This window comes from Paramormyrops kingsleyae, chromosome 16, assembly GCF_048594095.1.
Source record: "Paramormyrops kingsleyae isolate MSU_618 chromosome 16, PKINGS_0.4, whole genome shotgun sequence".
Taxonomy (NCBI): Eukaryota; Metazoa; Chordata; class Actinopteri; order Osteoglossiformes; family Mormyridae; genus Paramormyrops; species Paramormyrops kingsleyae.
The window spans coordinates 20,830,158-20,857,968 of record NC_132812.1 but is presented as its reverse complement, the minus strand read 5'-3'; the positions used below and the strand labels follow the sequence as shown (position 1 = coordinate 20,857,968).

The 27,811-nt window shown below is 42.9% G+C and overlaps 1 protein-coding gene across 1 annotated transcript; it reads left to right on the top strand.

Annotated features, from left to right (window-relative positions):
* The first annotated feature begins 337 nt into the window (after positions 1-337).
* LOC111834154 (uncharacterized) lies at positions 338-27,088 on the top strand. The gene is made up of 15 exons (XM_072700500.1): positions 338-507; positions 4,658-4,787; positions 4,879-5,063; positions 6,430-6,590; positions 8,365-8,512; positions 8,799-8,956; positions 11,204-11,551; positions 14,226-14,373; positions 18,466-18,592; positions 19,262-19,431; positions 19,520-19,680; positions 21,062-21,238; positions 23,611-23,746; positions 24,534-24,664; positions 24,982-27,088. Exons 1-15 carry the CDS (start codon positions 450-452, stop codon positions 25,159-25,161), a joined length of 2,418 nt encoding a protein of 805 aa, XP_072556601.1. The 5' UTR covers positions 338-449; the 3' UTR covers positions 25,162-27,088.
* The last annotated feature ends 723 nt before the right edge of the window (positions 27,089-27,811 follow it).

Here is a 27,811-nt window from a genome sequence, read left to right as displayed (position 1 = left end):
TGTTATTTCCGTAAATTGTATACTTGTTACTAAAGCATGTAGCAGTAATATAGTTAAGATTTTCGATATGAATGTATTGTGTTGTTGTGGTGCACTTAAATTTTGCCCTGTTGCTCCCAAAGTTAGGCTGGAGCTCTGTATGTAATTTTATTTATTTTTCTAATTAACTTATTCAAACTACTTTACATTTGCAGCAAAGGTTAATATCTAATATCGTATGGAAAGACAGAAATACTTCTCCGCTGACAAGTAATTCAACAAGTGGTTGTGCCTGAAATGTCCATCCCATTCCTAACCCTACCCGTCTGCTCACGAACGGCCCCGAGCTGCGCAGCGCCTGCGCTCGCGCCTGCGCAGAAGCCTTCGGTGCGCCTTAGGCGTTCTCGTTCTCGAGGGGTCACAAGGAAAATGCTGTAATCAAACAACACTGGAAGTCCGCAAGGATTACAATGAAGTCCGTATACTGTGCCGTCGCCCTTTTGTTGTTATTTTGTGGCGTATTGAAAGGTGAGGTTTTTCCTGAATTACTGACAAAATGGATGGGATTTGGTCACGGTAGTCATGCTCCTGCGGTCACGTTTCTGTGTCAGATATCTTTAGAGTAAAGAGAATTATGTAAATATTGGAGAGGCTGAGAAGGACAACATGTGTCCTGTATTATATATTCCGTATTAGACGTGTTTCAGGCTCTCGGGAAAAATGTGGAATCGACGTTGTTTTGGGAAGAACCGAGGAGTATCTAAAGCCGGAGACCTTTCTTACCAGAAAATGGGCATTAGTTACACATTACACCAGCTACATTGATTTATTGTATCTCGTTTGAATAACTGTGTTTTTCTTAACACCCTTAATAAACATCATCGGTCCACAGGCAGCTTTAGGCAGTTGGCGTCATTAAATGTAAAAAAGCAGGTAAATAGGGTCGGGAAGCTGTTTTTTGTTTTGGTTTCGGTAAAACATTTTAGATCGCGATCACAGTCTCAGTGCAATATATATATATATATATATATAGCTACAGATATATTTGAGGCTGATTTAAATTGATGTCGTTCGCTACGAAGTGTGTCCGTTGACAATTTCAGCTGACCGAATGAACCGCGTGTATGTCTGCGATTTTCGGCCCTTTCACCCAGTGTTACGGTGGCAGTGGCGCTGAATTTATTGATAGGGGGTTGTATTCTGCCGCAGGTGTGGGAGCGTAAAGCTACTGTAACGATGGCACGACTCGGCATAATAAATGTAACATAGCCAACTTGCAATAGTCATGAATCAAGGAGGCAAATGAGGTCAGATCACCGGGGCAGAAGGCATTTTGTGAGGCAGGTGGCATTTAGCAGGAAGGACCCCCCTGTATATGTGGAACAATTGATAGCAACACTAACAGTAATAGCAAAATAAGACTTTGTGTAGATGTATAATATAAAATTGTCTGTAGACGTTTTTCTGAAGAGATACTAATTCAAAAATGCTGAACGGTGTATCTTGCATTATGAAACGAAACGTCAATATTTAGCGCACCAGGAAAAAAATAAAAGTGAAAAGTTGGTTTATGACAAAATGAGATATTCAGAGTTGCCAGATTTGGTCAGCTGGTGAAGTTTTGATTGGCATAAGTCTGCACAAATTTACATGTTTATTTACATTGTAAATAGTTTGTAGGGTTTGCAAACTGCCCCAACGCTTTGAATGTGGCTAATTTTAGGTTTATAAAAATATAGGGTGTTTCTCAATATACGTACGTCACTGTACTTCTCTGTTCACTGTTCTCGTGGTTGCCTCATGTTCCATTTGTGAATACTGGGTCCAATACTAAGAACAGAAGTACAGAGGACGGTAAAAATCCCCAGAAGTCGTTCTTGCCCCGCCCCAGATATCAAGGATACATCGGTTGCATCCCACCTCGGGTTGCCACCCGTCCCTTACAAAACGAGATCCCGTGTAATAGGAGACGCAGTGGTGTAATATAAGAGACGGGAGGCAGCTCTAATCCCAGCTGCGTCTGGCCGTAGACTTCAGCTCTCAGTCCATCTCCAAACTGAAACCCACCTCCATCCCGAGTCCGGGAAACGACACCATATTGTACTGAAATCACATGTCTGAATGGGGACAAAGTTAGCGACTTGTTGCGGTGCTTATTCAGATCGATACACGGCGATTCGGAGCGCTGTCTGTTTCGTATTTCCGTATGTGAAGAACACAATAAGAAACCATATTCAACTCACGTTGCTACCTAGGCTGTGCTTGAAAATCTGTAGTTCGCTAAATGATGACAGAGCCCTACAAATGACACGCATATAGACAAGGTTTTTAAGTGATGGGTTTAAGTCAGTGAGGTGGTCAGTTTGTCTAAACCGCTGCTTCACCAACATTGTAAGAAAGAGACAATGTCTCAGTGTACCAGGCCTTTGTCTTTATGCAAATCTGACACTGTGATGCTCAGTTCTTTAATGCATAGTAAACTCGATTCATGTTAATTCTTTATTAATTAATATAGAGCTTGAATAAGAAACTTATTAATATTTTTGTAAGATCCTCATGCTTCACCACAAATACTATATATTTGGTCAATGTATGAATATCATGCGTCATAATTTAATCTCAGCAATAATAATAGTAGTAGTAATAATAATAATAATAAGGATAACTTCATTTGCATATTAAATATATCGGTGTCCAATCCCCAAGTGGTCGGGAACCCATAATGTTGGGAACCAAAACGGTCAACTCAGTTTGTCTAAATGTCCATTTGTAGCAAGTGTTCGTGAAGGCAGTACTGGCAGTGAAGATGCGTCGATTTGTTGCTACAGGTTGCAAAATGACGTGTTGATGTTTTTTTTTAAATAATAATCAAGACGAAAAATAATATGGACCCATCAGCTCTCACTGCTTGGACCCCTAATAAATAAATAAATGATAATAATAGATTTCATTTGTTATTTTCTTCATTAACATTCAGATTTCAATTATCCAATGATCACATGGTTCAAAAAAACTCATTCTGCTGAAACCCTCCAGGTTCCTCAGTAGAAGGATGGTGATCTCGTATAAAGACAGAAGAAAGAGAATAATAATTGAAAATAAAGAAATAGAGAATAATCACCTTGGACATCCCAGTGTCAATTTCTTGATGCGTGTGAGATTTTTCTTGCAGTACCACCCCAGTACAGTAGAAAGCGGTAATGGTTACAATGTCACATCTTCCCTGGCTTCTCAACCAGGTGTCACAGGAGAGGTAGCCTCACAGACGAGATCTGTGCCCAGACACTTCTCCTGCATCCTCGCCAAATGAGAACAATCCCATGATTCATTGTGCTCCAAGTTCATTCTTGGGAGGCAAGTTAGAAAGACGGGTCTTAACAAGACTATGAGTACTATCTTTGCGCTCTTGGTTTTGAGAAATACGCATAGATTTGCCATAAGATTTCTTGCGTGAGCATTAGAGCCTGAAAGCGTGACTGTCACGCCAGATGCGTGAGCGTTGGCAACCCTGGATGTTAGTGGAAATAGCGTGTGCAAAATAACAAGTATCGTAATGTCAGTGTTTCTGGTAACACCTGGGGCAGTGGTTACCCTGAGTATTTCTGCTGGTGGGAATAAACTTTCCCCTAGAGTTGACTTTCTCTTTATTCGAAACAAATTCATATATGTCAAAACTTGTTGTTTTGCTGTTCTCAGACCAGTAAGACGACATCTACACTCACCTGTGGGGAAATAGTTCCCATTTTGTGTGTAACCACTAAACCGTACATAGTGGTCGGGTTTTCCTGTGGCCCAAATCTGATTCCCTTTTATAGTTTCATGGTCCTTTTCTGTCAGCCACCTGCACACTAGTAAGTAATCTGGGTCCTATTTACAATGAGTACTGTTAAGTCTATAAAAGAGGAAAATGAGATACTCGGTGATGAAATGATATATTGAATAAATAAGCATAAAAACATGTGATATGCAAACGTGTAGCAGCCTCTGAAACTAGAGCCCAGCACCCTGGTGCCTTAAACAGGGGAAGTTAAAGTGACTCCAACCCAGGGGCCCAAAAAATTTGGAACATAATTGGATTAGTCTGGGTTGGGGCCCCAATATGATATGCATTATAGGGCCCAAAATCCTTAGCGGCGCCCCTGACCAACACCTTGCTCATCTGTAGAAGGCCTGGGTATTCTGGCTACGATTCAGAATTGCTGCAATGTAAAGGGTTATCAACAAAGCACATCGAGAATCCACTTTTTCAACCGGTCGACACTGATTTGTTCATATCCACTGCATGTTCCAGGTGTTGTACATTCTGAGCAATTCTGTGTGTCCGGCTTCCTCCTGGGGGCCACGGGGGAATAAGCCTAACTTGGTACTAAACCAAGTGCTGCGTTATTGTTATGGACATGCTCCTGGCACTGGTGGTGTGTCGGGCAGCATTCATGGACAACTGAACACCCCAGCTAAGGGTCCTCGACTTTGCTACTTTGCTGCAGGACTCTGCTGGGGGACAAAGTGCTTGGAGTTGGGTCCTATGTGGGGCATTAAGTGCGTGTCAAGTATCATATATATAATGTACATATGTATGCATACACACATACACACACATACACACATGTGTGTGTGCCCACAGGAACATCGCTTGGATGCTTGGGGTGAACTTTCTTTCTGTCTTTTTTCTTTTCAGTGACTGCAGTGCTGCCTAGTCCCGCGAACCTCACCCTCGACACTCTGAACACACAGTATGTCTTGAGGTGGACCTGTCCCCACGATACCTTGGAGAACTGGAGTGTCACGTTCACGGCTCAGTACATCTCGTAAGAGGCCGATGTTTCTGCCTGTAGGACGCTCGCTCACTGTCTTTCATCATGTACTCTACTCCTTTCGTAATTCCCTCCTCCTCCACAGGAAATATAAATTGCCCCAGAAGTCTCCCACCTGGCTCACGGCATGTGAGAATACCACAGACACTTGGTGTGACTTCACCGGCCGTAACCTGCATTACCATGGGATGTATGTGCTCCGGGTCAGAACCAACAGCGGCACAGAGAGATCCCAGTGGGAAGTGAAGGATTTCTGCCCTGATAAAGATGGTAAGAGAGAGGTCACACGTGGACCCCACACCCATATGCATTTAGGGGTCGAATCTCCAATGCACTTAAGTCCAAAAAGCACGTAGCTGAGATTACATCAAAGAAATTACATACTTGTAACATACCTAATAAGTTAAACTAATGTCAGTTGCTCAGCACGAAATTGTATTTCATTGTGACGTTTTGTTTTTTGTTGACGGATTCTCATGTTCATGACAATGACCGAATATAAGTACAGTACGCTACCTCCATGCTTTCATAATAAAATAAAAGGGTTTCTGCAGATTTCAACTGGGTTCAAAATATAAATGAAACAGTCCATGTTCCATGTTTTGCTTGTTGACTGAATCATCGGGGGCGTAACTCCCTTTTCTGTCTTGATTAATTAATTATACGTCTTATATGGCCACGCCTTCTTTTCCGTTAGGTGGGGTTGGCATATCAACGCTGATAAGGGGAGAATACGCTTAACTTAAACACGCATAACTTTTGAAGTGCTTTTTTTTTTTAACTTACGCGCTTGTTGTGAGAATCGACCTCTCACCCAGTAGCACAGAAAATTCGAACACAGACCTTTGTCTCATCGCCCGTACTTCCCTCTGCTTGGAACATGAGTAAATGTAATTAACATTCTTGATGAGCCCTAGTCTTCTGAGCTGCATTTTGTTCTGTCCTCTAATCCAGGTGTTAATACACTCAAAAGGCACCGGCAGTTAAGGATCATGTTACACAGTGTGTTCGTTTCTGTCATGTGAAACTGAATTTGTCAAGAAAAACTTGCAGCAGTCAATGGTTTGGAAAGCGGATAGAGTTGTGCAAGACTGGGTTCAAATGTCATCGTTTATGAAAGTTGGAGACTGTGATCCATGGAGGGTCGGTGGGGGTTTTTGAGATGACCTTCGCAATCAGTGAATAATGAAGCATTGGTTCTCAATTCCAGTGCTAGGGACCCACTGTTATTGGCTGATTGAGAGGTCATCGCAAAAACCTACACCCCCCCCCAGCCCTCTATGGAACAGGGGCCCACGCCTGGTTTAGACTACACTTCACTCAGAATGTCATAGTTGAACGTGTTTGCTAATTATTCATCCACAATAGTATAATCTTTTTATGATTACATTAAGCCTATTTCCAGGTTACAAAAAAAAATTCACAATCGTACATCCTCCAGCAATGCAGTCAAATTCACCTGATCTGTCATGTAATTTGTCGTGTTTGCATCTAAACTGCTTTAGAGCTGAGATGTGGCTCTGAACCAGCATGCCTCTAAAATGTGACTTTTAACAGAAAGAAAGTGCTGGACCCCGTCCTAGAGAAGGGTGCTGTGCCCCGCGATAAGAGTCTGACGCTAACTGCTTCCCTTCAGCTGCCTTGGGCCCACCCTCCAGAGTGGAGTTGGCGGTGGAGAGCTCTGTCCTGACAGTGATGATCTATGACCCCATGACGAGCAGGAACGCTTCAATGAAGGATGATGTCTACGGCCTGTACTTCAGCATACAGTACTGGAAAGACTCTGACCAGAAAAAGGTGGGTCCTCGTTCTCCTCGGGCTACAGTTAACTACGTTCTATGCTGTCAGGGTTCCCCTTTTGCCTGTTTTTGGAACAGGATTGAAAACCAGGAATAGGATTGAGAGCTACAGGCATAAACTAATATTATCAGTCAAATGCTGTAGAAACTCCAGCTTTATTTCTCATACTGCCTAGGTTGCTGTTTGTTGGACTTTGCTTAGGTGCCAGCGTGTTTTATGTAATGGAGCTTTACATTTCCTCCCCGATTGATGTGATTTGGTTTTGCAACCTCTTGAATTCTGACATAGTTATAGATGTAGTGCAGCATTTCATTGTCACTTTGATCTCGAAGAACGGAAGAATCGCGGGCTTGGTGAGTCTTTGCGTGCAAAGCAATCTGCCAAGCTCGCCTCACTTCCTCCGGAGACGTTTGCACCTGGCAGCCCCTATCATCGTGTTTCCGCTGCAGTGCCCGGTTTGGCGAGCTCCTCCAGACGCCGTCACTGCCGTTTCCGCTCTGTCGCACGCATGCCGATCAGCAGCGCTGTTCTTGCTGAAATATCACCATGTGCGTGTTTGAACGGCTTAATGACAAGACCATGGTACAGGGGGAACTGCTTCGGAATACAATGATGCCTGCGGTTCACGAACACAATCCGTTCCAAGAAAGTGGTCACAAACCAATTTGTACGCTAATCAAGGCAATTTTTCCCATAAGCATTGAAATTCCCTTAATTCATTTACAAGCCTACCAAATAATAATTTTTGGTAGTTAATTTTCTGGTTTTTATAGTAAAAACTTTAAAGAAAAACACAATATAGTGTGGTGACGGGCAGCGAGAGAGGCAGCGAGAGAGGCAGAGAGAGAGGCAGAGAGAGAGGCAGAGAGAGACATGGAGACTTGCTTGCCGGGGAAAACATGCTCTTTATTAACAGTCCTTAAAGCCCTTGTATTGTTGTTGTTGTTGTTGTTAATGTTAATAGTTGCATTTCCCTATTGTTGCGCGTGTGGTTGCCCGTGTCTTGTGTGTAGTACCCGGTCCGATCCTCATGTGTATTTAGTGTGTGTAAATCTTCCACCATGTGTGCATCTTGCAGTTCAATGTCTGACAGTCTTGTTTCTCCCATCTGTGTATTTGGGTTCGGTGGTCGTTGAGTGCCTGTTGTGGTCCTTCTATTTACAATTGCACACGTGGCATGCTGGGACATGTGCCCCGCCAGTGCTACGCTGGTATAAAAAAAAGAAATCTGGTCGAGGAATCTGTTCGTCACTGTAGCTAGATTAACACACGGTCAGCAGTGGGCTGGCACACTGGAACCTATACCCACAGCCGGAAAAGTCCTCAGCAGCTGACCAATCAGTGTTAATGTAACATAACATACTGTGTTTTTGACATCACATTTCCCATTGATGCAGTGGCATGTCTTTGGCAGAAATGAAGAATGTTATAAAATGTTGTGTGTGTGTGTTTGTAATTATTTAATGGTAGGGACCAGATTTCCCCATAAAAACCTTATGGGGTCATTTTTTCAGGCCCCACATGGAGAACCTCACTTTCATAGAAGTCTTTGGATGCAATCAAAACAAACGAAACAAACAAAAAAATAAAAGTGCCAAAAGTCTTGTTTTGCTTGGTTATTTATGGTTAAAGTTGAGGCTGGGTAGGGGTTAGGGTTGTCATTTTTTGGATTAGGCTTTTGCCCATAGAAATGAGTAGAGAATCCCCACAAACACGTGAATATTAATACTTTATGTGTGTCTGTGTTTGTTCCTCACATGGCGCATTGCAGGACTACAAATACCAAAATGCAACGCTGAACTTGGTGTCCCTCTCAGACCTGGAGCCCTGGACCATGTATTGTTTGAGAGTTCAGTCACGTGAGGGCTACAGCAACAAAGCCAGCGTCTTCAGCGCCACCCAGTGCCGGCAAACCAGCGGTAGGGGGTGTCAGAACTGACCTCCAGCTTGCTTCCACCTCTTTCTTTCCTTCGCCAGCAAATGTGCCACATTTTTCCATGGTCTCAGCGTTTTATTATTCAGAATAATAAGAATTTAACATGGAAAAACACACCTTTAATTTCCCTGCTCATTCTCTGAGGAGATGCATGTCAATGACATACAGCTGCACTGCAGTTCCCAGAATTCAGTTTCTGTTGACATGACAGCCCAACCCCAGCTGACCCACGATCACCTGACTCTTCATGTTTGTGCCTTTGTGTCCAGGTCAGTCGACAGTCTGGCACTTCATGCTGCCTTTCCTGGTCTCCATGCTGGTCTGCTTTCTCACTGTGCTGCTGATTGCCTTTGTAATCCTGAAGTCCTACTGGGTGGTGAAGAGGACATTCTTCCCCTCCTGCCAGGTCCCATCCAGCCTACTAGAGGTACAGAGCAGTTGCAGCACCAAACAGGGATGTGTTGCCATGCTAGCCTCATGGCTGGTGATCTAGCATTACCTAATCATCTACATGAAATTCTAGGTGCTACTGACAGGGACAGAAGTAAAGCAACACAACACTGATGTTTATTCTTGCTGCAAACAAATTTGACCAGAATTTAAACTGCAGTGACTTTATGGTTCATCTGACTTTAAAACTGCCCCATTATGCTTTTCCGGTTTTTCCCTTTCCTTTAGTGCATGGGTGTCAAACTCCAGTCCTGGGGGGCCGGAGCCTTGTGTAGCTTAGTTCTTTCCCTGTTCCACCATAAATTAGGGTGACCAGATAATCCATGTCATCCCGGACACCTTGAGCTACTTCAGGTTTTACAAACTACCTTAAAACCGAAAGGCTCCTGTGCTTGGTTAAATAGTTCGGTTCTTCTTGTGCTTTGACTGGTTTGTTTCTTTGACTGAAAGACTCATCCAGCTGTTTCACATTAACATTAGTGACACGTGCATGATTATAGGAGACTGACCAATCAGCACACAGCAAGAACTCGGTACTTAAGTGAAATCCAGGTCCTTTTAATTGAAATGGTAGGTTACAAATCCTGTCCTAGCTCAAAGTGTCCGGGATGACATGGATTATCTGGTCACCCTACCATAAATGATTCAGCTCAAGAGCTGTGTGGTAATTAGCACAAGAAGTTGAATCAGGTGTGTTAAATGAGGGTAAACCAAAAACTGTGCAGGGCTCCGGCCCCCCAGGACTGGAGTCTGACACCTGTGATGTAAACAGTCTGTGCATAGGGAGTAACTCTCACCACAGAAACCACTCTTCTCTCACCTACCTGAAACGCCTCGTTAGAATTCCAGCCCTTACTTCCGAGGCATGGTGAGGTCACCTCGTAACACAATCTTTGGGGGCAGCATGTGGTTCAGTGGGCTAAGCCTCTGTGCCTGTGATCGGAAAGTCATTGGTTCTAGCCTGGCCTCGGCACATCTTAAGCCCCAGCTCCCTGGGTGCTGCTATGGGTGGCTGCCCTTCACAGCCAATGTATTCTAACCTACCGAGAAAAATTTGACGAAGTTGGGGGAGGCGTAAAGAGAATTTCCCCACAGGGATCAATACAGGATTGTATTATTATTATTATTATTATTATTATTATTATTATTATTATTATTTTATTATTATTATTATTATTATTGGTCACCTACCTGCAAGGATCTGTCTACAGACTGCAAGACAGGAGTGGAACATGTAGGACAAACTGACCAATCAGAGCACACTGGGTTCATTGGAGGTGGGACTTAAAGGTCTTACTGAGCATTTCAGAGTTATAAACAGAATAAATAGAGATGTACAATATGAGAAAAATTATGTTTTTGGAACATCAAAGCATGTAAATATTTTCTAGTAGACCCCAAAAATAAAATTATGATCAGTTGATAGGGCCCCTTTAAAATATGGAAACTTAAAATAGCATTATTCAAATTAGTAGGTGATCAAAGGAATCATTACCTGCATAGTTGTGCTATTGTTTTTCTAGTTGTTCCTAGTTTAAGTGTTACTAGGAAGGGCAGTTAGGATTAGGCACTTTGACGTCTGAGAAGCCAGAGAGTGAATGGCGGAGTTCCTGTCTATGTTCCTGTCCATGTTCCGAGAGGTAAAGCCTGACCTCTGCGGGGCACAAACACAAATGAATGAGTTAGCTTAGCTGCATGCCTTTGGACTGCTGGAGGAACCCAGCAAAACCCCATGTGACATGGGGAGATCATGCAGCCGCCACACAGAGTCCAGGCATAAATCGAACCCCTAACCTGGAGGTGTAAGAGAACAGGGATTCCGCTTTTCAGCTTTCACTGAAAATAAAATTCAAGTTATATTGGATAAGAACTGTGCTGAACACACACCTGTTCTACAAAGAGATTTTATCTGAGCCGTCCGCTGATCTTCCTGTAAAACGAAACACACTGCAGGTAATTCAGGTATAATATGTTATAAATTAACCAGTGATACTGAAGTCGTGTGGTTTACTGAGCCACTGAGTCGCCTATGCTGAACTTATCTAAATAAAATTAGGGCTGGGTGCACAGTAGGGGATGAGGGTGGTGACTCATCTTTGCTGGTTGAGAAGTTGATCCCACATGAACCTCCTGCAATCTCAGGGAACACACTGAGGGACAGAATTCGGCAACAGGTGCCTGTCTGTTAATTCTCTCCTTCCTTCTCCCTGTTTTCTTCACATAGTACCTGCACGACTCCCCCTCCAGCTCCGGGCAGCCCTCCCTGCTGACTTTAGAATCTGAAGAGATCTGCCTGAGAAAGCTGGAGGTATCTCCAGTGATGGCATCTTTGGAGGTCCACGCCGACATGGAGCCCACCACTTTGCAGGCCGACGTGTCTTGGCATGGACGTCAGGACAGCGGGGACAGCGGCCTTTACTCCGTAGAAGAGCATCTGGCCATGCTGCCGGAGGCACAGGAAGCTGGGATGATGGTGAACATGGGGGCAGACTTGGAGGATGAGATGTCAGCGGCGCCCCCTGGAATACAATGTTGGAACACCACTGGAACACTGGATTCACTGGATAAAAGCTGAAGGATATTAGAAGTAGGCATTTAAATTGTCAGATACCTTCTACGTACCTTCAATATCTTTTAAATGAAGTTTCCCATAAGAGACAATGAATCTAAAAAGTTCACTGAGAGAGCCAGTATTAGTATATGATGTGCATTATGGCAAAAGGTGCCATAAGTGCAGAAGAGTTTAAACTAGTGTGTGACTCTGGGCCAGGACACCTGCCTATTATCAGAAGTTCACCAGTTCAAATCCCATAATAAGCAGAGTGATCTTACCATTGGGCTCTTGGGCGAGGCCCTTAAGCCCCAGCGTGCTCCAGAGACTAGCTGACCTTGCCTTCTCAAAAATGTACGTCACTTTGGATAACGCTTTTGCTAAATGTAATGTAAAATGACAACCTCAGTGAAGTTTTGTATGTGTGGCATTGTATGTACAGGTACAGTGAGATTCAGATTGTATGTACAGGTACAGTGAGATTCAGATTGTATGTACAGGTACAGTGAGATTCAGATTGTATGTACAGGTACAGTGAGATTCAGTAGGACAACACAGAGGCCTTTAGCCTTTCTTAAAGTGAATTTCATTGTTATATCTATGATACTTGTCAGTATTAGAAAAAAACGGTGCAAAGTGTTTTACCCTCTTCCCCCCCCCCCCCCGATAGTTGCTTGCATGCTTTACCAATCATCTCGTGTGTGTGTGTGTATACACATTGTCACACACACACACACTTAAGATTATTGGTAAAATATCTAAGTATCCTGTGTGTGTGTGTATGTATGTATGTATGTATGTATGTATGTATATATATATATATATATATATATATATATATATATAAAATGTATGTTTGTTCTTTGCTGGACAGTGTTTGTGTTTGGCTGAATTTGATTCTTATAGAATCCTGAAATGTTTTTTTTCTTTCAAATTTGTTCACACAGCAGGGAAAATAAGTATTGAACCCATCGACATTTTTGACGTGTGTATGTGTACACACACACACACGCACACACACACACACACACATTTATATATATATATTGTAAAATAAGATTTTGCCAAAATTCCAAGCAAGGAATATTTTGTAAATCAGTTTTGTACAGAAGGGGCTAACCTACACTTTTTGCTTCAGTAAATGTGCAGTTAAGCAGTAAGGACAAATCTACTGAAATAAAATTTACGGAAATGAAAATGACGTAGCGAGTACTGGTAAATCATGATTTCGTAATTTTGGCAGCATGCTGACGGGACGGGGTGGGGCTTGGCAGATGTCTCCAGGATACTATGGTTACTGCGATGCCTGGGTGTGCGGAAAGCGGAATTGGCCATCCTTGCTATTACGCTTTTAGTCTCAGGATACCATAATCTAGCACCCTATTATTAAAATCACGGTCCTTGAGGTCCAAGCACTGCTGGTTTTCCACCTTCCTTTACCTGTGAGCCAGATGTGAAGCCTCTGACCAATCAGAATCAGAAATTATTAAACTAACTACCTGGGAGAACTGAAAACAAGGCCTGGATTTGGAATCAAGGTCCAGATTTGAAGAGCCCTGACCCTCCCAGCTCACAGCCAATCAGGAACACCGAATACCTGGTACAGGCGCACAAGGAGCTGAGTGGAAGCAAAAACGTGGACCGGCCGGGGTTCCCTGAGGACTGAGTTGGGAAACACAGGCGTAAGATACACCGCTAAAAGGACTTGCAGCTCATGTACAGTGTACATTGCTATTTAAGGGTTGCTCTCTATGTCTGCCATTGTGTAGAAGGAACAATTTCAAGCATAACACATTCACTTAATGGAATAACTCGCAAAGATTCAGACTGTTTCAATGCACACCTTAAGTAACACTCTCCATTAGCGACACACTATATGTGTATCGTTCCTTATGTATCCTTTAAATGAGGGGGCACAAATACTTAACTCACTAATTAAGTAAAAATCATTAACTAATACGTATAGGCATTGTTTGGGATAAATGATGCACGGACGTGAGGTAAGTGTGTAACTAAGTTTGTGGTTAATTTATACATAAGCAATAGCATAATACTAAATTATTTGTGCCCCCTCCAGTAGTGTTACCTATCCTTGTAATTATTTAGAGACAATTATGCCATTATCTCGAGAAAACGACACTTGTTATCATGGGCGTAAATTTCGGGGGGGTACGGGGGGTTGTAGCCCCCCCAATAAATCAAAACCAGCTAACACAACCCCCCAAATAACCATGTTTCCCTCGTAATGGGTGGAGACCTCAACCCCCCCAATGTTCCACCCAAAGTTACGCCCTTGCTTGTTATATCGAGACAACGAGGAAATAATTTCTTATCCTGAAGACAATTGCAGTAAATAAATAATTGCAAGCGCTGCCGTTGTGGGATTCCGGTTGGGCGGGTATTATTACAGTATTACGGCATGTTATAAACGGGATGGTTCCGGGAAGCGGAATCCGGTTAGTTGTTAAATGCCATTGCCGACGGCGGTATAAGCGCGGATTAGGGCTATGGCGAGACGGAAACTTACTGATAGGCATCCAAATTATTTCATTCGATCAAACTTACGCATGTTATAATACATTTTCTGTTGTTGATTTGTTTGTCTTTTAAAAGCACATCGCTAACCGTACGGGACCGGAAGTCGCAAAATGAAAGCAAAAACACTTCTACTCTTCCATTGCCTCTAAATGCTTAACTGGTCAGATACATTTTGGAGATAAGACGATGGTGGCGGCAGTCATGGCTAATAAAAATGAATGAAAAGAAAAACAAGTTTCTTGGCAGGAATGTCGACATGCTGGCAAACCTCCTCCTTTGTCCGGTTTTCTTCTCCGCCTGCACCGGTGAGTCGTGATTTAAATTCTGAAGATATTTAATTAGTCTGATCGCGTTTTAATTTTAGTGCATATGTAAATGTACGGTTTACGATTTGAAGAATACAACGGCTGGGCGGTACGGTGGCGTACTGGTTGCCTCACACCTCTGGGACCAGGGTTCGAATGTCCGCCGTGGCTCCGCGTGTGGAGTTTGCATGTTCTCCTTGTGCTGTCATGGTGTTTCCTCCGGGTGGATGGGATGGATGAGGACAGGGGCCGGTGTTATGCAGAACTCGGCATAACAACGGCCCTAATTGTACTCATGTCTGCTGAGAAGTGCATGCACCCCCCAGTATGTATCATAATTACGGCCTTGGTCCCCCCCCCCGTGTTGACTCCATGGCTACAGCCTTTTTTGCATTTATGGACTCATACAGATTTTATAGACAGGGTATATATCGTTCCCCTATTTCTTGAGTTTAGAATTGGCAATCCTACGGGGACTAGGGTCAACAGATAATCCATGTCAGAGAGGACACTTTGAGCTAGGGAAGGATTTGTAACTATTTCAATTGGACCTGGATTTCACATAAGCATCAAGTTCTTGCTGTGTGTTGATTGGTCTCCTATAATCATGCATGTGTCATTAATGTTAATATGAAACAGCTGGATGAGTCTTTCAATCAAGGAAACAAACCAGTCAAAGCACATGAAGGACTGAACTATTTAGCCAAACACAGGAGCCTTTCAGTTTGAAAGTAGTCTGTAAAACCTGAAGTGGCTCCAGTGTCCTTGATATGGATTATCTGGTCACCCTAACTGGTACCGGTAAGGTATGGTGGCCTTAGATCCTCTTTTTTTGGGGACCTAAAATCAAATGTCCAAGATTTTCCTCTGTTTTGTGTTTAATTTGCTTTCTACCATCAGAATACTTTGAATGTGAATATTTGCATTGCTTTAAAGGCTGTCTTTACGTCTGGAGCCCAGTGTCCTCTATTCTGAAAGCTAAAATATTGGCACCTTAACTAAGGCTTCATTCACATTAAATATCACATTAAATTCACATTCTCATTGTCCAATTCAGATTTTTTGCTCAGATCGGATATCTTGCCTATCTTTATACCTAACTCTGATGTGAATGCATCTGTGCTCTGAAACGATTCGCATATGCACGTTGATATGTTTTTTCATGAGTTATCTGCTTCACCAACAACAAAGAAATGCTCAGCGTATGTGTATAGGCAAAAAAAAAATTATATGAATTGTGATCTGATTGTTCACATTCATGTCACAAGGCCACAAATCAGATACGTACCTGATCTAGGACCATATGTGAAAGTGACTCAAATCTGATTTGAAAATATCAGACGTGTGTCCACACAGCCCTGAAAAAATCAGGTCTGTGTCACATTCAGGCAAAAAATCGTATTTGAGTCCCTTCAGCTTGGTGTTGTGAACGTAGTCAAAAAGGGTCAAATCCTGGAATCTCCCCTTGTATGTGGTCGTACCTCAGTCATATTGAAGCCAAAACTTAATTCCTCAGCACCCAACGCCCTGCTGCGGACCTCCATACTGGTAAACAACATGATGGATTCACCACCAATAAAAAGCATGCACTTGATTTACATCCGAATATGGATCCTGGGGATTCTGATTATGTTTAATGTCTGAATTGATTGGCTAAATCAGGCGGTGGGTCGATGTGTGACACATCTTGACATTTCTGTCACTGAATTTAACACAAGCATAGTTTCAGTGTTGGATTGCTTACAACTTTTTTTGATATTCATTAATAGACACCATTCTGAGCTTCAACTGTCCCAAACAGCCCTGGAAGATTAGCTAACTGATTAAGTATTGGGTATCCCGCTGGAAGATAAATGGATGTATGTATGTAGAGAGTTTACTTTCATTTCCGAATAAAGATGCTTCTGTCACAATCAAAAGATATGAAGTGTTCAGCTAGCCTTTGTTCAGTGACCAAATGGCGCCTGTGTAAAATGTATGACTGTGTAAACAGATGAGTTTGTGCGACAGAAACCAAGATGGAGAAAATGAGCAAATTCCAAAGAGACCGAAATGAAGCTGAATTAAAACCCACTTTCAGTGCTACCCTGCTTGGTGCTGCCACATAAAGGCCAAATAAAGCCAAGACTGGGCACAGAAAAGCTAAGGGAGATCAGCACTGATTAGCTCAGCGACAGCTCTATGGACAAGAGGCGTCCTTTAAGAAGTACCTTTCACTGCAGGCCAGGCCTAGAGACGAATGTCTGTTCATGAGCAAGCAGATTATGGCATGAATTCCGACCTCCATATGACAGAGAGCTCTGCTCCCTTTTCCACTTTGATCAAGCAGGATAAGCATCTTTTGTTGTAAGTACAAGGACTTTAATGCAAGGGTGGAGTAGACCCTTGAAATACAATAGGGAAAGTTAATAAAGGTCTTTCAATGGTGAGAAGTAGTGTTTTACATTATAGTGTGAACTGAACAGGTACATAGCTAAGTACCCAGCTCATATGCTACTTATAGTGCAAAGCTGCAGAACAATGCAATCTGACCCAGGTGGGATTTCATAGATTAAAGTCAGTTTTCTGCAAATTTTCTGCATAAACATTTTAAGTCTTCTGGTACTTTTTGGCGGCTTCTAATTTTTCCTACCATCATCCTGTGCAACACGATACTGTGGAATATGATATTTTCAAAAGTAACGCTGTACTGGTATTTTAAACCCAGTGACTAATGTCAAGATTTGTTATGCATCGACTTTGATTGCTACTTTCAATGATGAGGAAATAAGGGATGTCCCCCCCTCCCTTATGAGGAATTTTGTTGAAGATTTCAAAGTATATCCTACTGCTTTAATACCACCCAAACTCAGCTCCTGACCCCTACGGGAACATGTGACCCTGGACTTCTTTGGTCACGTCTCGTCTGATTTCAAGGTAAACTGTTAAATTGGACTCCCACGTTCATTCTGGCATATCTGTCAGACCGACCCAGTGCAGCCCCCATTGACCTGATAAGTGCCTCCCCAGGCTGCAATTCTATCCTCCTTCCCTCCTAGACCCAGGTCACATACTCGTAATGCTTTGATATGGGAAACATTGTTAAATGTGACTGTTAGTGGCACACAAACTTGTATGTTGTCCCATTTGATTTGTATCTTGCTTAAAAGTGTATCATTTAAAAAAATATAGAAAGTTAAGGAAATTTGAATGCCTTTGTCCCGTGCAGTGCAAAATACTTAATGTGACCTAACTACCCCTCATTTAATCTTCCAACTGGCTGCCCGGCTGCTTATAAGCAAGGAGCAGCTGGATTCTACAGCTCTGCTGCCATATCACTTACAAATTTTGGTAGTACTTTACTTGATGGGGCACAAACACGTAGGAGAAACTCACTCACTACTGAAGTACAAATCATGAACAAATATTGTAGCTACTTGAGATTAAAAGATGCATCATGATTCATTAATGACGCACAAACAAGAGAACAGTATTTGTCGTGTTATTCATTACTTCTTCCTTCAGTAGTTCACTAAGACGTAACACATTAACAGATATAGTAACTGTTTGGGATAAAATGTGTCACAATTAATGTATTTTGCATGTTTTTCGTTATTTGTTCCTTCAGTAGTTCAAAGAGGGTTACAGAATTAACAGATATAATAAGAAATATAGTAATTGCTTGAGATAAAAGATGCCTCATGATTCATTAATGTGAATGAACATTAGATCCGTATGTAACTAAGACTAAGTTTGTGATTAATATGTAAGTAACAGCATAATACTACTCATGAACGCGATGGCATTTTTTGTAAATAAATAAAATAATAAGGATAAAAATTGTTTAATTCCTGGAAAAGGTCACTGGATCACTATGCCCCTGCATGCGACACAACACTGCAGATTTATTTTTGCCAGTTTTCCCCAGAAAATCAAAAGTTTTTCCTTGTGACTCTATTAGTCTGTCTGACAGTAAAATGCTTCAATGACTAACCAGTGCAGAACTTGTTATGGAAAGTCAGCTCTGCCAGTGGTTGCCACCCTCAAAACAACTGACCACTAGATGCAAACTGCACTGTCTCTCCCCCCCCCCCCCCCCCCCCCCCACCCCAGTTGCGATGGCAGTCCCCATGCCCCAGAATGTGAGGGTGGAGGCTGTGAATGACCGCTACATGCTTAAGTGGGAGTGGGACGACATGTGGACCAGAGGCTCCTCCAAGTTCACCACAGATTACTCCCTGTAAGTGACTGCCCCCGTCCCTGCCGTGTGATTGGCTGTGTGGATGCTTCTGAACTCTCAATGTTGTGCCCAGACAATAGCTGATGTCTTCAGGATTGTGGCCTCAGAGCAGCTGAAGAATAAGGAGTAACATCACCAATAGACACTCTCGTATTTTTGCATCACATGATTAATTGAGGTTGTTTATCACCAAGAAGGCAAAGATCATACTTGTGGTCTGGGTGAGACCAGTCTTACTAACTTGCCTCCCAAGAACGAACTTGGGGTGCAATAAATCATGGGATTGGTCCCGTTCGGTGAGGATGCAACCGGTGTATCCTTGATATTTGAGGCGGGACAAGAACGACATCCGGGGATTGTTACCGTCCTTCGTACTTTTACTGTTGAGTATTGGAACTGGTCTTCGGCAACGGAAGATGTAGAATGGAGAATGTAGCCTTTTATTTACACTACAACGTTTACATATGATGAGAATATTGCAATATACTGTGTCATCCATAGCAGTGGAAAATAACTATTTTATTGGAGCTAAATGCTGGATGTTAGCTAAAGTTTTTTTTTTTTAAAGCAGCAGCAAGTTTTCATATTTGAGTGTTGGATACCATGGACTGTACGGCTTTGTCACCTAAATGTCACCTGGTGTCATCTCCCTGCTTCCTGGGCCCCCAGCTCCACCAAATCAGACTACACTGTGGTGTGCAACCAGACCACAGAGCACCTCTGTGACTACACCCCCATCAAGCTGCATTACTTTGCGTATTACTTGCTACGGGTACGCGCAGAGGGACCAGCAGGGATCTCCAACTGGTCCCAGTGTCTCTTCAGCCCCGAAGAGAACGGTGAGTGACCGTCGTTGCCGTCAGAGTGCCTCTGGCGGAGGGCCGGTGCTGGTCTGGGGGGGCTGAGGAGAGTGATGCTGTGTTGCAGCCTCATTGGGACCCCCCTCCCGCGTGGACGTCATAAGTGGCAACTCCAGCCTGACGGTTCAAATCACGGAGTCACTGACCACCCAGAATAAATCCATGAGCTCCATTCTACAGGCCATATGCTTTGAAGTTAAGTACTGGGAAGAACAGGCACCAAAGCAGGTGAGTAAGAGATTAAATTGTTTGCTTAATTCAGTAAAAAATATTGCAAGTTTATAGGATTTTACAACAAAAATCATTACTTCATTCATTCATTTACAAAACATATTTGTCACATTAGAAACATCAGTAATTTTAGTAAAACATTAATTTCAAGTAGTGATAAATTGAAACCCAAATTATAGTTTTACAGGAGCTATTCTAAGTTAAAAAGTTCATTGACAAGCAGTCTCATTGGGTGCATTTTAATTAGTAACACCTTTGCAATAAAATAAAACACCAAACATTTGTGTTTAGTATCACTTAGGGAGCCAGTGACTACAATTGCAATTAATAGCAAAATGGCAAGAACAGAACTGAATGACATTATGACACATACTGTATGTACAGATATGTTAGGCATTGTGTAAAACAGGTAAACGGTGTATGCAGGTATGCAGTGCCAATGGATATTGCACACATTTCTGTATTATAATAATCGTCTTTACAATTCTAGGTGCAAAGTGGTCAGTGCATTAGCAGCAGTTTGTGGGGGGGGGGAGGAAGGTGTGTGTGTGTGTGTGAGTGAGAGAGAGAGGTCTTCCACTGTCTGATGCCTGTCAGCGATTCTACGGATTCTTGCACTGGAACAACTGCAATATCTGACTTTGGGAATGCAGTAAGGAGAGTAGTCAGGCATTGCAAGGGTCCTCACAGCTGGACAGGTGTGGAAGGAAAAGTGGACATTGGTAGGCCTGGGAGGGGAGGCATATTGGGTCTGTTATGTCTTAGGCTTTATAGCTACCTGCAGTTAATTGTGTAGACCCTGAAGAAAGATCAGACCTTGGAGAGACAGACAGCGGAGCAGGGGGGGGGGACCACCTGCAGGAAGAGACTCTAGGCTGCCCCTACTGGTGCACAATGACTTATAGTTATAAAATAGTCGCAGTAGACAATATACAATATGTTATACACACAAGTGATTGAATCACAAATGATTCAATGTCATATAATCAATATCTATATACATATCTCAAGTAGAGTCTAGATGTCGAGACAGATTCCGGTAAATTGAGCGAGATGGGTGGATTTTTCCTCGCTACCAAGGTGAATCAATGGAGCAGGAGAATTGTGTTTGTTATACGTTTAAGCTTGGTTTGTTGGTGTTTTGTGACCAATCAGGACTTAGAAGTCCTTTATAGGGAATTGGGAATTATGGTTTATCAACTGGTTACTCTTTGTGCTCGGGGTACGTGGTACCTGGTGTCAGAGTATGAGGGGAGCGCTTTGCTGGATTGCTCGAATAAAAGAGATCACTCACCAAACTGAGAGGTCCAGAGTTTTATTCTATGTGGCTCAACTAGAATTATCAGAGAGGGTGATGTATAATTTCTCTACCACACAGGGAGTGGGGCGAGGGTCCTCGCAGATGGGGGAGACCGGGAGTGCGGTGAGGATCCCTGCGGCTGGGGGAGACGGGGAGTGCGGCAAGGATCCCTGCGGCTGTAGGAGTGCAGTGAGGGTCCCCGCGGCTGGGGGAGACGGGGAGTGCGGCCAGGATCCCTGCGGCTGGGAGAGCACAGTAAGGGTCCCCGCGGCTGGGGGAGACCGGGAGCGTGGCGAAGATTCTGGAATATGGGGTTGTTTCAGGCAGTAATTGCTGATGCAGATGGTTGAGGCCTGGGAAGTTTCCAAGAGAAGTCCTTCTCGCGAGAGCGTAACCTTGTGGTAGATGCATTCTGTTAATATCATTTACCTCTTCAGACTGGAAACGTGTCAATTGGAGATGCTCATATTCATCGGTCATTAAGAGGAGACCGTTCCTGCCCATTAAAGTGATTGGCTGGTGTTATCGGAGAACTGAGAAACCCATCTGTGAGTGACCAGCAAGCAGACTCAGGGGCACAGAATTTGTTACTAACCAAAACTTTACTGAAAATCCAAAAATCATCTAAATACAAAAGAATATCCAACAAAGGAAAATCCAGGGCCCAATAAAATGAGGTCAACCAAACAGAATGAAACCAAAATTAAAGCAAAGCATAACCCAACCTACACTGAACATAACTGACCTAACAAATAACACACTGGGGAAACATATATACTGGGTGATCAATCCAGCAACACACACAAGGGGGGAACACTACCATAACATTTATACCTACATGCCAATAACGCCATAAACCCCATAACATATTGAGCCCATAAGATTATACAAACAATTTTATAAAGAAAAACCTAAATCAAAAAATGTTAACAAAAATATAACAAACAACTATGCCACAACCCAGCTCCTCATCCCCCTACTGTGGGCACCTGTTGGTACTGCCAATGGAAATTAAAAGGGAACCATGACCATCCAGGCCGTTTGCCCGTCGGACCAAAAAAATGTATGCACCACTTCCAGTTTCACTCCAGATAACTGCAACATGTTGTGGCCATCACACCATCCTTGCTCACCAGTTACTCCCGGAAGTACAGTGTCCATTAGATGTTGCCAACATGTCACACATTTCTAAGCCTTTTTTGAAATGAAGCCAAAATTGTGCCCAACACAGGACCAAACACTACATGGCTAGAGCACACCATTTCCTGTACCCACAATTCTCTGCTTTTTCAGTTACCCAATCACGGCCCTTCATACTGTATATGTGCCATGTGTGGCCCTCCATATTGGTGATGTGAGTGGGTTGTGCTTATGAAGCCATTTTAAGTGTAATGGGGAAGTGGGCTCTTGTGACCTATGCTCCCTATTTCTTTGTGTGAATCGTGGGCGGTTTGGCGAAGCAGCATCTGTCAAGCTGGCCGTATCCACGGTGACAGCGGGCTGAGCCTCCGCAGAGCCTGGGCTATTCAAAGGTCACCAGCCCAAAGAGGCGTCTGCATTCTCCCAGTTGCCATTATGCCTGATGTAATGCAGGGCTCCTCTTCCCAAATAGTGCCTGGATGCTCATTAATTTTTTTGTACTGATCTGTAAACTTCCCACACAGACGTCCGGGACACTTTAAACCATAAGGGTGGAATTTATCAGGTCATTCCTACTGTTAAAACTACTGCACTGCACTAGTTTAGTATATCTTCCTTTTCATTTTTAGTTGAATTATCATTTTGCTATTCTTGTAAGTTTAATGGTTGGGATTTTGATAATGGAATGACCATTATCTTCACAAACACTGCCCAGTCACACCTTCCGTGAAGATGTCATATTGTGTTGCACTTTACAGTTTGTCTGGGCCAAGTCCACTGCAGAGGCATTTTGATTTTGAGGTCTGGCAGTTCATGTATAGTATTCAGTTCATTTACAGTAATGCCGGTAATTTCCCTTGTTTTCTGTGGACTTTTTTTAACGGCTTTGTTCTGTGATTAGATGTGTTTAGATAATGGGTGTGACTGATTCACACAAAAATCCCAAAGATTCAAAAGCTGAATACAATACCGCAAAAATATACAAATGGAAAATGAAATATCCGGTACATTTTGAATGCTGTTATTGTGCTGGTGGCGTGCTGTCTCAAGCAATAACAGGAAGCGGAGACATCTGTGAGTTTCTTCACAGTGTTTGAAGAACAGCTTTTGTCTTTTGCCGTCTTCTCATCCTTCTGTCGACCACCAGGCAGAGAATAATATCTGATAATATTAGAGCAATCACACAATGTGATAGTGATATGACACTAAGCATTTAAATCCAGTTCCACTAAAACAGAACTGGTTTTGTACATGTTTATATGCAGAGCTAGAAAGTTCAGGTCCAGAAAGTACAAATCTAGACCAAGGTTTTGTTTCAACCAACCAGCTGAGTTCTATGTGACTGTGACTAATTATACTCAACTGGTTGACTGAAATAAAACTTGTCTATATACCTACCTTTGGGTACAGTTCCAGCATGGCTCATTATTTCCTTCCTTCTAAGCTCTGCGCTGCTACTCTGCTGTCATCTGCTGTCTCCCTGGCAGGTTTACAGCAAGCATCCTATTATTCTGCTGTCTCCGCTGAAACCCTGGACGATGTACTGCTTGCAGGTCCGTGCATTCAACGATCGTTTTGTGAAGACCAGTCCCTTAACGGCTACACAGTGTGTGCTCACTCAAGGTAAGGCTCAGGAATATGTATACTGTGAAATGCCATACCAAGGACTATAAAAGTAGAACAGGGTCATGAGGTCTATTCCAGGAAACGCAGGGCACCCGGGATGGGATGCCAGTCCAGGACAGGGCACAGACTACTGGAAATTTAGAGATGCTAAATCTGAATTGCAAATCTGAAATCATATTTGCAAATCTAACTTGACCTAGTGGTTCGTAAATGTAGTGATTAGTAAATGTAGCACAAGTCGTAGATGCAAAGACTGTAATTCGTAATCACAACCTGAGCATTGTGAAGTCGTAACCAAGGATTCGTAATGGTAGTATCGAAGTTGTAAATGCATAAGCTGCAATTGGTTCGTAATTGTAAAATGAGGATTGTACTTCTGAAACGTAGGCACAGGTACAGACTCACAGCTGGGAATGTGGTTTTGCATTTCATCAAATTGCAATTATCGTTGTGACATTTAAGTACAATTACTTTACTTTAGATGTAAATTTGTCTCCATATAAATCATGTAATTGCTAGGAAGAATGTGTGAACTGCATATGCCCAGTACGGGGGACAGCATTTGAACTCCTACCGTGGAGGTGTCAGGTATTCAGGCACAGGAGTGGAGACGGGTTGAAATAAGAGCCATCGGGAGTAATGGAGAAAAAGATGCCCGTTTCCACATTCGTACCTGCTTTACACTCACTCCAGTGACATATCTGCAGTTCAGTTTCACTTGCTGCTTAAGGTTAGCGGTATAGTCGTGATCTTGAGTGATGGGTGTACTGTTTGTCCCTTCCAGGCCACAGTCGTCTCTGGCTTGTCTTTCTCATCCTCATTATCTGTGTCCTGCTGCTCATGGCGCTGCTCTACTGGAACCGAAGAGATTTGAAAGAACTTTGTTCAGGCTATTATATTCCCATGAGCTTGCAGGTGAGGCTGGAAGACACAGAGAAAAGAGACAGTCATCCATTTTCTTTGCATGCCTGAAATATGGAAAAATGTCCAGTGTTACAGTATTGTATTAGGCCTGTTGTTTTGGTCCAATCAGGCAGTTTTCTAGGTTATCTGGCTATTCTAATGGCTCCCTCTGCCACTGGTCCCCGTCTAAGAGCCCCTTTCGCTTTCTGTGGACCTGATGCTTTGTACCCAGTGCTTTTTGAGACCTGTGGCTGATCAAGATGAGGAAGCATGCCTTCCTGTTTCTTGTTTCATGTCTACAATGTGCCATTTCTCATGTTCGTTCCCAGGGTCCCCATCTGCCCCCCCTACCCATTTTACAGCTGTCCAATGAGAGCTGCGGCACCCTGGACTCGGTGGAGACGGTCTGCCTGTGCCACCCAGAAGAGGAGTCCCAGGAATCGCATTCTCTCATCTGGCAGCAGAGCGGGAGGAACGATTCGGGCATCTCCTCAATGGCGTCCACCTGAAGGAGTAGCAGGGAGACCGGCTAGGGGCAGCCAGTTCCCCCAGGCAGACTGTCCCATGGATCTTTATTTATAGTGAGGAGCAGCACAATCCCATCTTGACTGCACTGCCAGCTGATTGGCCAGAGCGGTCCACAGCACCGTGATGTCACCACACTCTGCAGTCATGTCAGGCCGCTCACCCCTGCCAGATTTCTGCAGAACTGGTCTCTGACCGTCTAGAAAGTTCTTCCACATTACTGTAATTGTTTTTCAAGGCCGTCCCAACTTGCTATGATCAGGTTCAGATGACAGTGCAGTAGACTTGGTGAGTCCTGAATGCCAAAAAAACAGCTTGTAGCCGGCGGCAGGTGGCAGTCAAGAGGCGAACCTGAGATACTTGAGGATAGAAAGTGTTGTGAACTGAGTAAATGACTCCATCCATCCATCTTCCAATCACTTTTCCAGGATAGGGTTCCAGTGATTCCTGAACCTATCCCAGGTGCCATAGTGAACAAATTAGGGGACATCAGGGGGCAGGATGCCGCTCCAAACGGCAGAGCACACACACGTGCGTCAGTCACAAACTATAGACGATCTGGAGAAAACATTCCCACCTCTGTTATAGGCTCCAGCCCCACCTGTGGTTGGGATATGAATGAAAGCTGAACTGACAATAGGTTAACAAAGTTTGATTTTTATCCTTTTTAACAAGCCATTAATATTTTGAGGAGGTAAAGCGTCCCAAGTCGCTGTCGTTATACTAACCACTGTTTTCTTATTTCTGCGCTATATTCGTCTTTCCAGCATTCTCCTTTTTCGTACACTGTAACGTGACTCACGGGCCCCAGCGCGACTTCAAAGATCCCGTGTGACCACAGAGGTGAAAGGAGTCACGGTAACGCAGCTGCATGTGCAGAGGACATGCGGGAAGCTTACTCCCGCAACGCCCCGCGTGTTAGCTTAAAAACAGAAGGATAGCATTTTCAAAAATAAAAAAATCAAGCTGTGAAGCTTGATTCTCATTCTAGAAAACAGCTGTCAAAGACAGCAGAGTCACATCACTGAGGGGCCCTTGGTCAAGGCCCTTAACCCCAAAAATGGCTTTGGGAGGCCAGTACAGTATTCAGTCTTTCAGTCTCACCTGTGAAAATTGAGCATTTCAGTTTGTACAAATAAAGTCTCATCATACTGTGATGCATAACTGTTGTGCTATCATCTGATTGGCTGGTTGCACATCCATTATTTTACATGTGTGGCCTGCATTGTGTTCTGTGTGTTTCACTTGTGTGTGTCGGTATTTTATTCTCTTCCATAAACATGTCTAATGTAAAACTTTCCAAACGTGCTTTTACATCAATTACATTTCAATGGCAACATGTTCATAAATTAAAGCTGGTGTTTAGAACTGCATATTACATTTGCATGATTTTACAAGCTGAAAATTGATTTTCCATGTCAGCAGACGTGGTAGTATATGTAGTATACTGTTATGCACAGTGCCTATATTTCAAAATACAGCAGTATTTACGGTGCATTCAGAAAATATTCAGACCCCTTTTATGTTGCAGCATTATGCTAAAATTATTTAAATTTATTTGCATTTGTCAATCTACATTCTGCAATCTATACTGACAAGGAAAATAAGATTTTAGAATTTTTTGCAAATGTATTAATTAAAAAAACTGATACATCACACTGACATACTGTAGGTATTTAGACCTTTTACTCGGGACAGTTGAAGCACCTTTACAGTATTGCAGCCTTCTTGGGTATGACATGACAATTGGACTAGGCGATATGACCTGAAAACAATATCACGATTAACTGAACCTCGATTACGTTTAATGAACAATTGTTTTTGTTTGTTTTTTTGCCTTCATATTTCGTTGACAATGTTTGTACTGTAAATATGCTCATCTATTAAAGCTGGGATATTTTTCTAATGAAAGACTGTATATCTTTATGAATTAAAAATAATTGAAGGAAACACACACAGATGAACCATTTATAGTTACTCATTGAATATTTCAAGCAACTGAAATCAAAGCACAAATGAAAACATCTTCTAAAAAGGTCACATTTTAGCATTAATTTAAAAAGCAAGTTCCCCAAAAAAATATATATATTTTTTCATTTCTTGCAAACAAAATAAACCATTTATAGTGATCATGTTTGTCTGGGTGAATTTCATCACTATAAGCGGATAATCATTATAGCTGATTATTTTTCTTTTTATGTCTCAGGCAGGGGGCAGCGCGATGGGAACCGGGTTCGAGTCTCTGCCTGGATTAAATGTATGTGGAGTTTGCATATTCTCCCCATGTCGTCGTGGGGTTTCCTCCGGGTACTCCGGTTTCCCCCCACAGTCCAAAGACAAGCTGAGGCTCATTGGAGTTACTAAATTGCCCATAGGTGTGCATATGTGATTGCCCTGCGATGGGCTGGCCCCCAGTCCTGGGTTGTTCCCTGTCTTGTGCCCCTAGCTTCCGGCCATTGGAAAATAGATGGATGTCTTATAATTGACATTTGTGTATTTTTTGTGAGATCTCACATAAGTGCATGCTTTTTTTCAACCGCTGATTTTTTTTTCCCTCCATGTCCCTTCCAGGGCTCCATACTCAAGCTGCTCAGTGGGCTCGTGACTCCTCCTCCATGCTGCTTCCATGTCGTA

What these genes read in the sequence shown, in the direction of transcription:
- LOC111834154 (XM_072700500.1), top strand. Translation starts at nt 450, where the DNA reads ATGAAGTCCGTATACTGTGCCGTCGCCCTTTTGTTGTTATTTTGTGGC. An exon ending in TGGATTCACTGGATAAAAGC is followed by an intron (nt 11,552 to 14,225) that starts TGAAGGATATTA and finishes CTAAATGCTTAA; the next exon opens with CTGGTCAGATACATTTTGGA. An exon ending in AAGAACAGGCACCAAAGCAG is followed by an intron (nt 19,681 to 21,061) that starts GTGAGTAAGAGA and finishes TCTACCACACAG; the next exon opens with GGAGTGGGGCGAGGGTCCTC.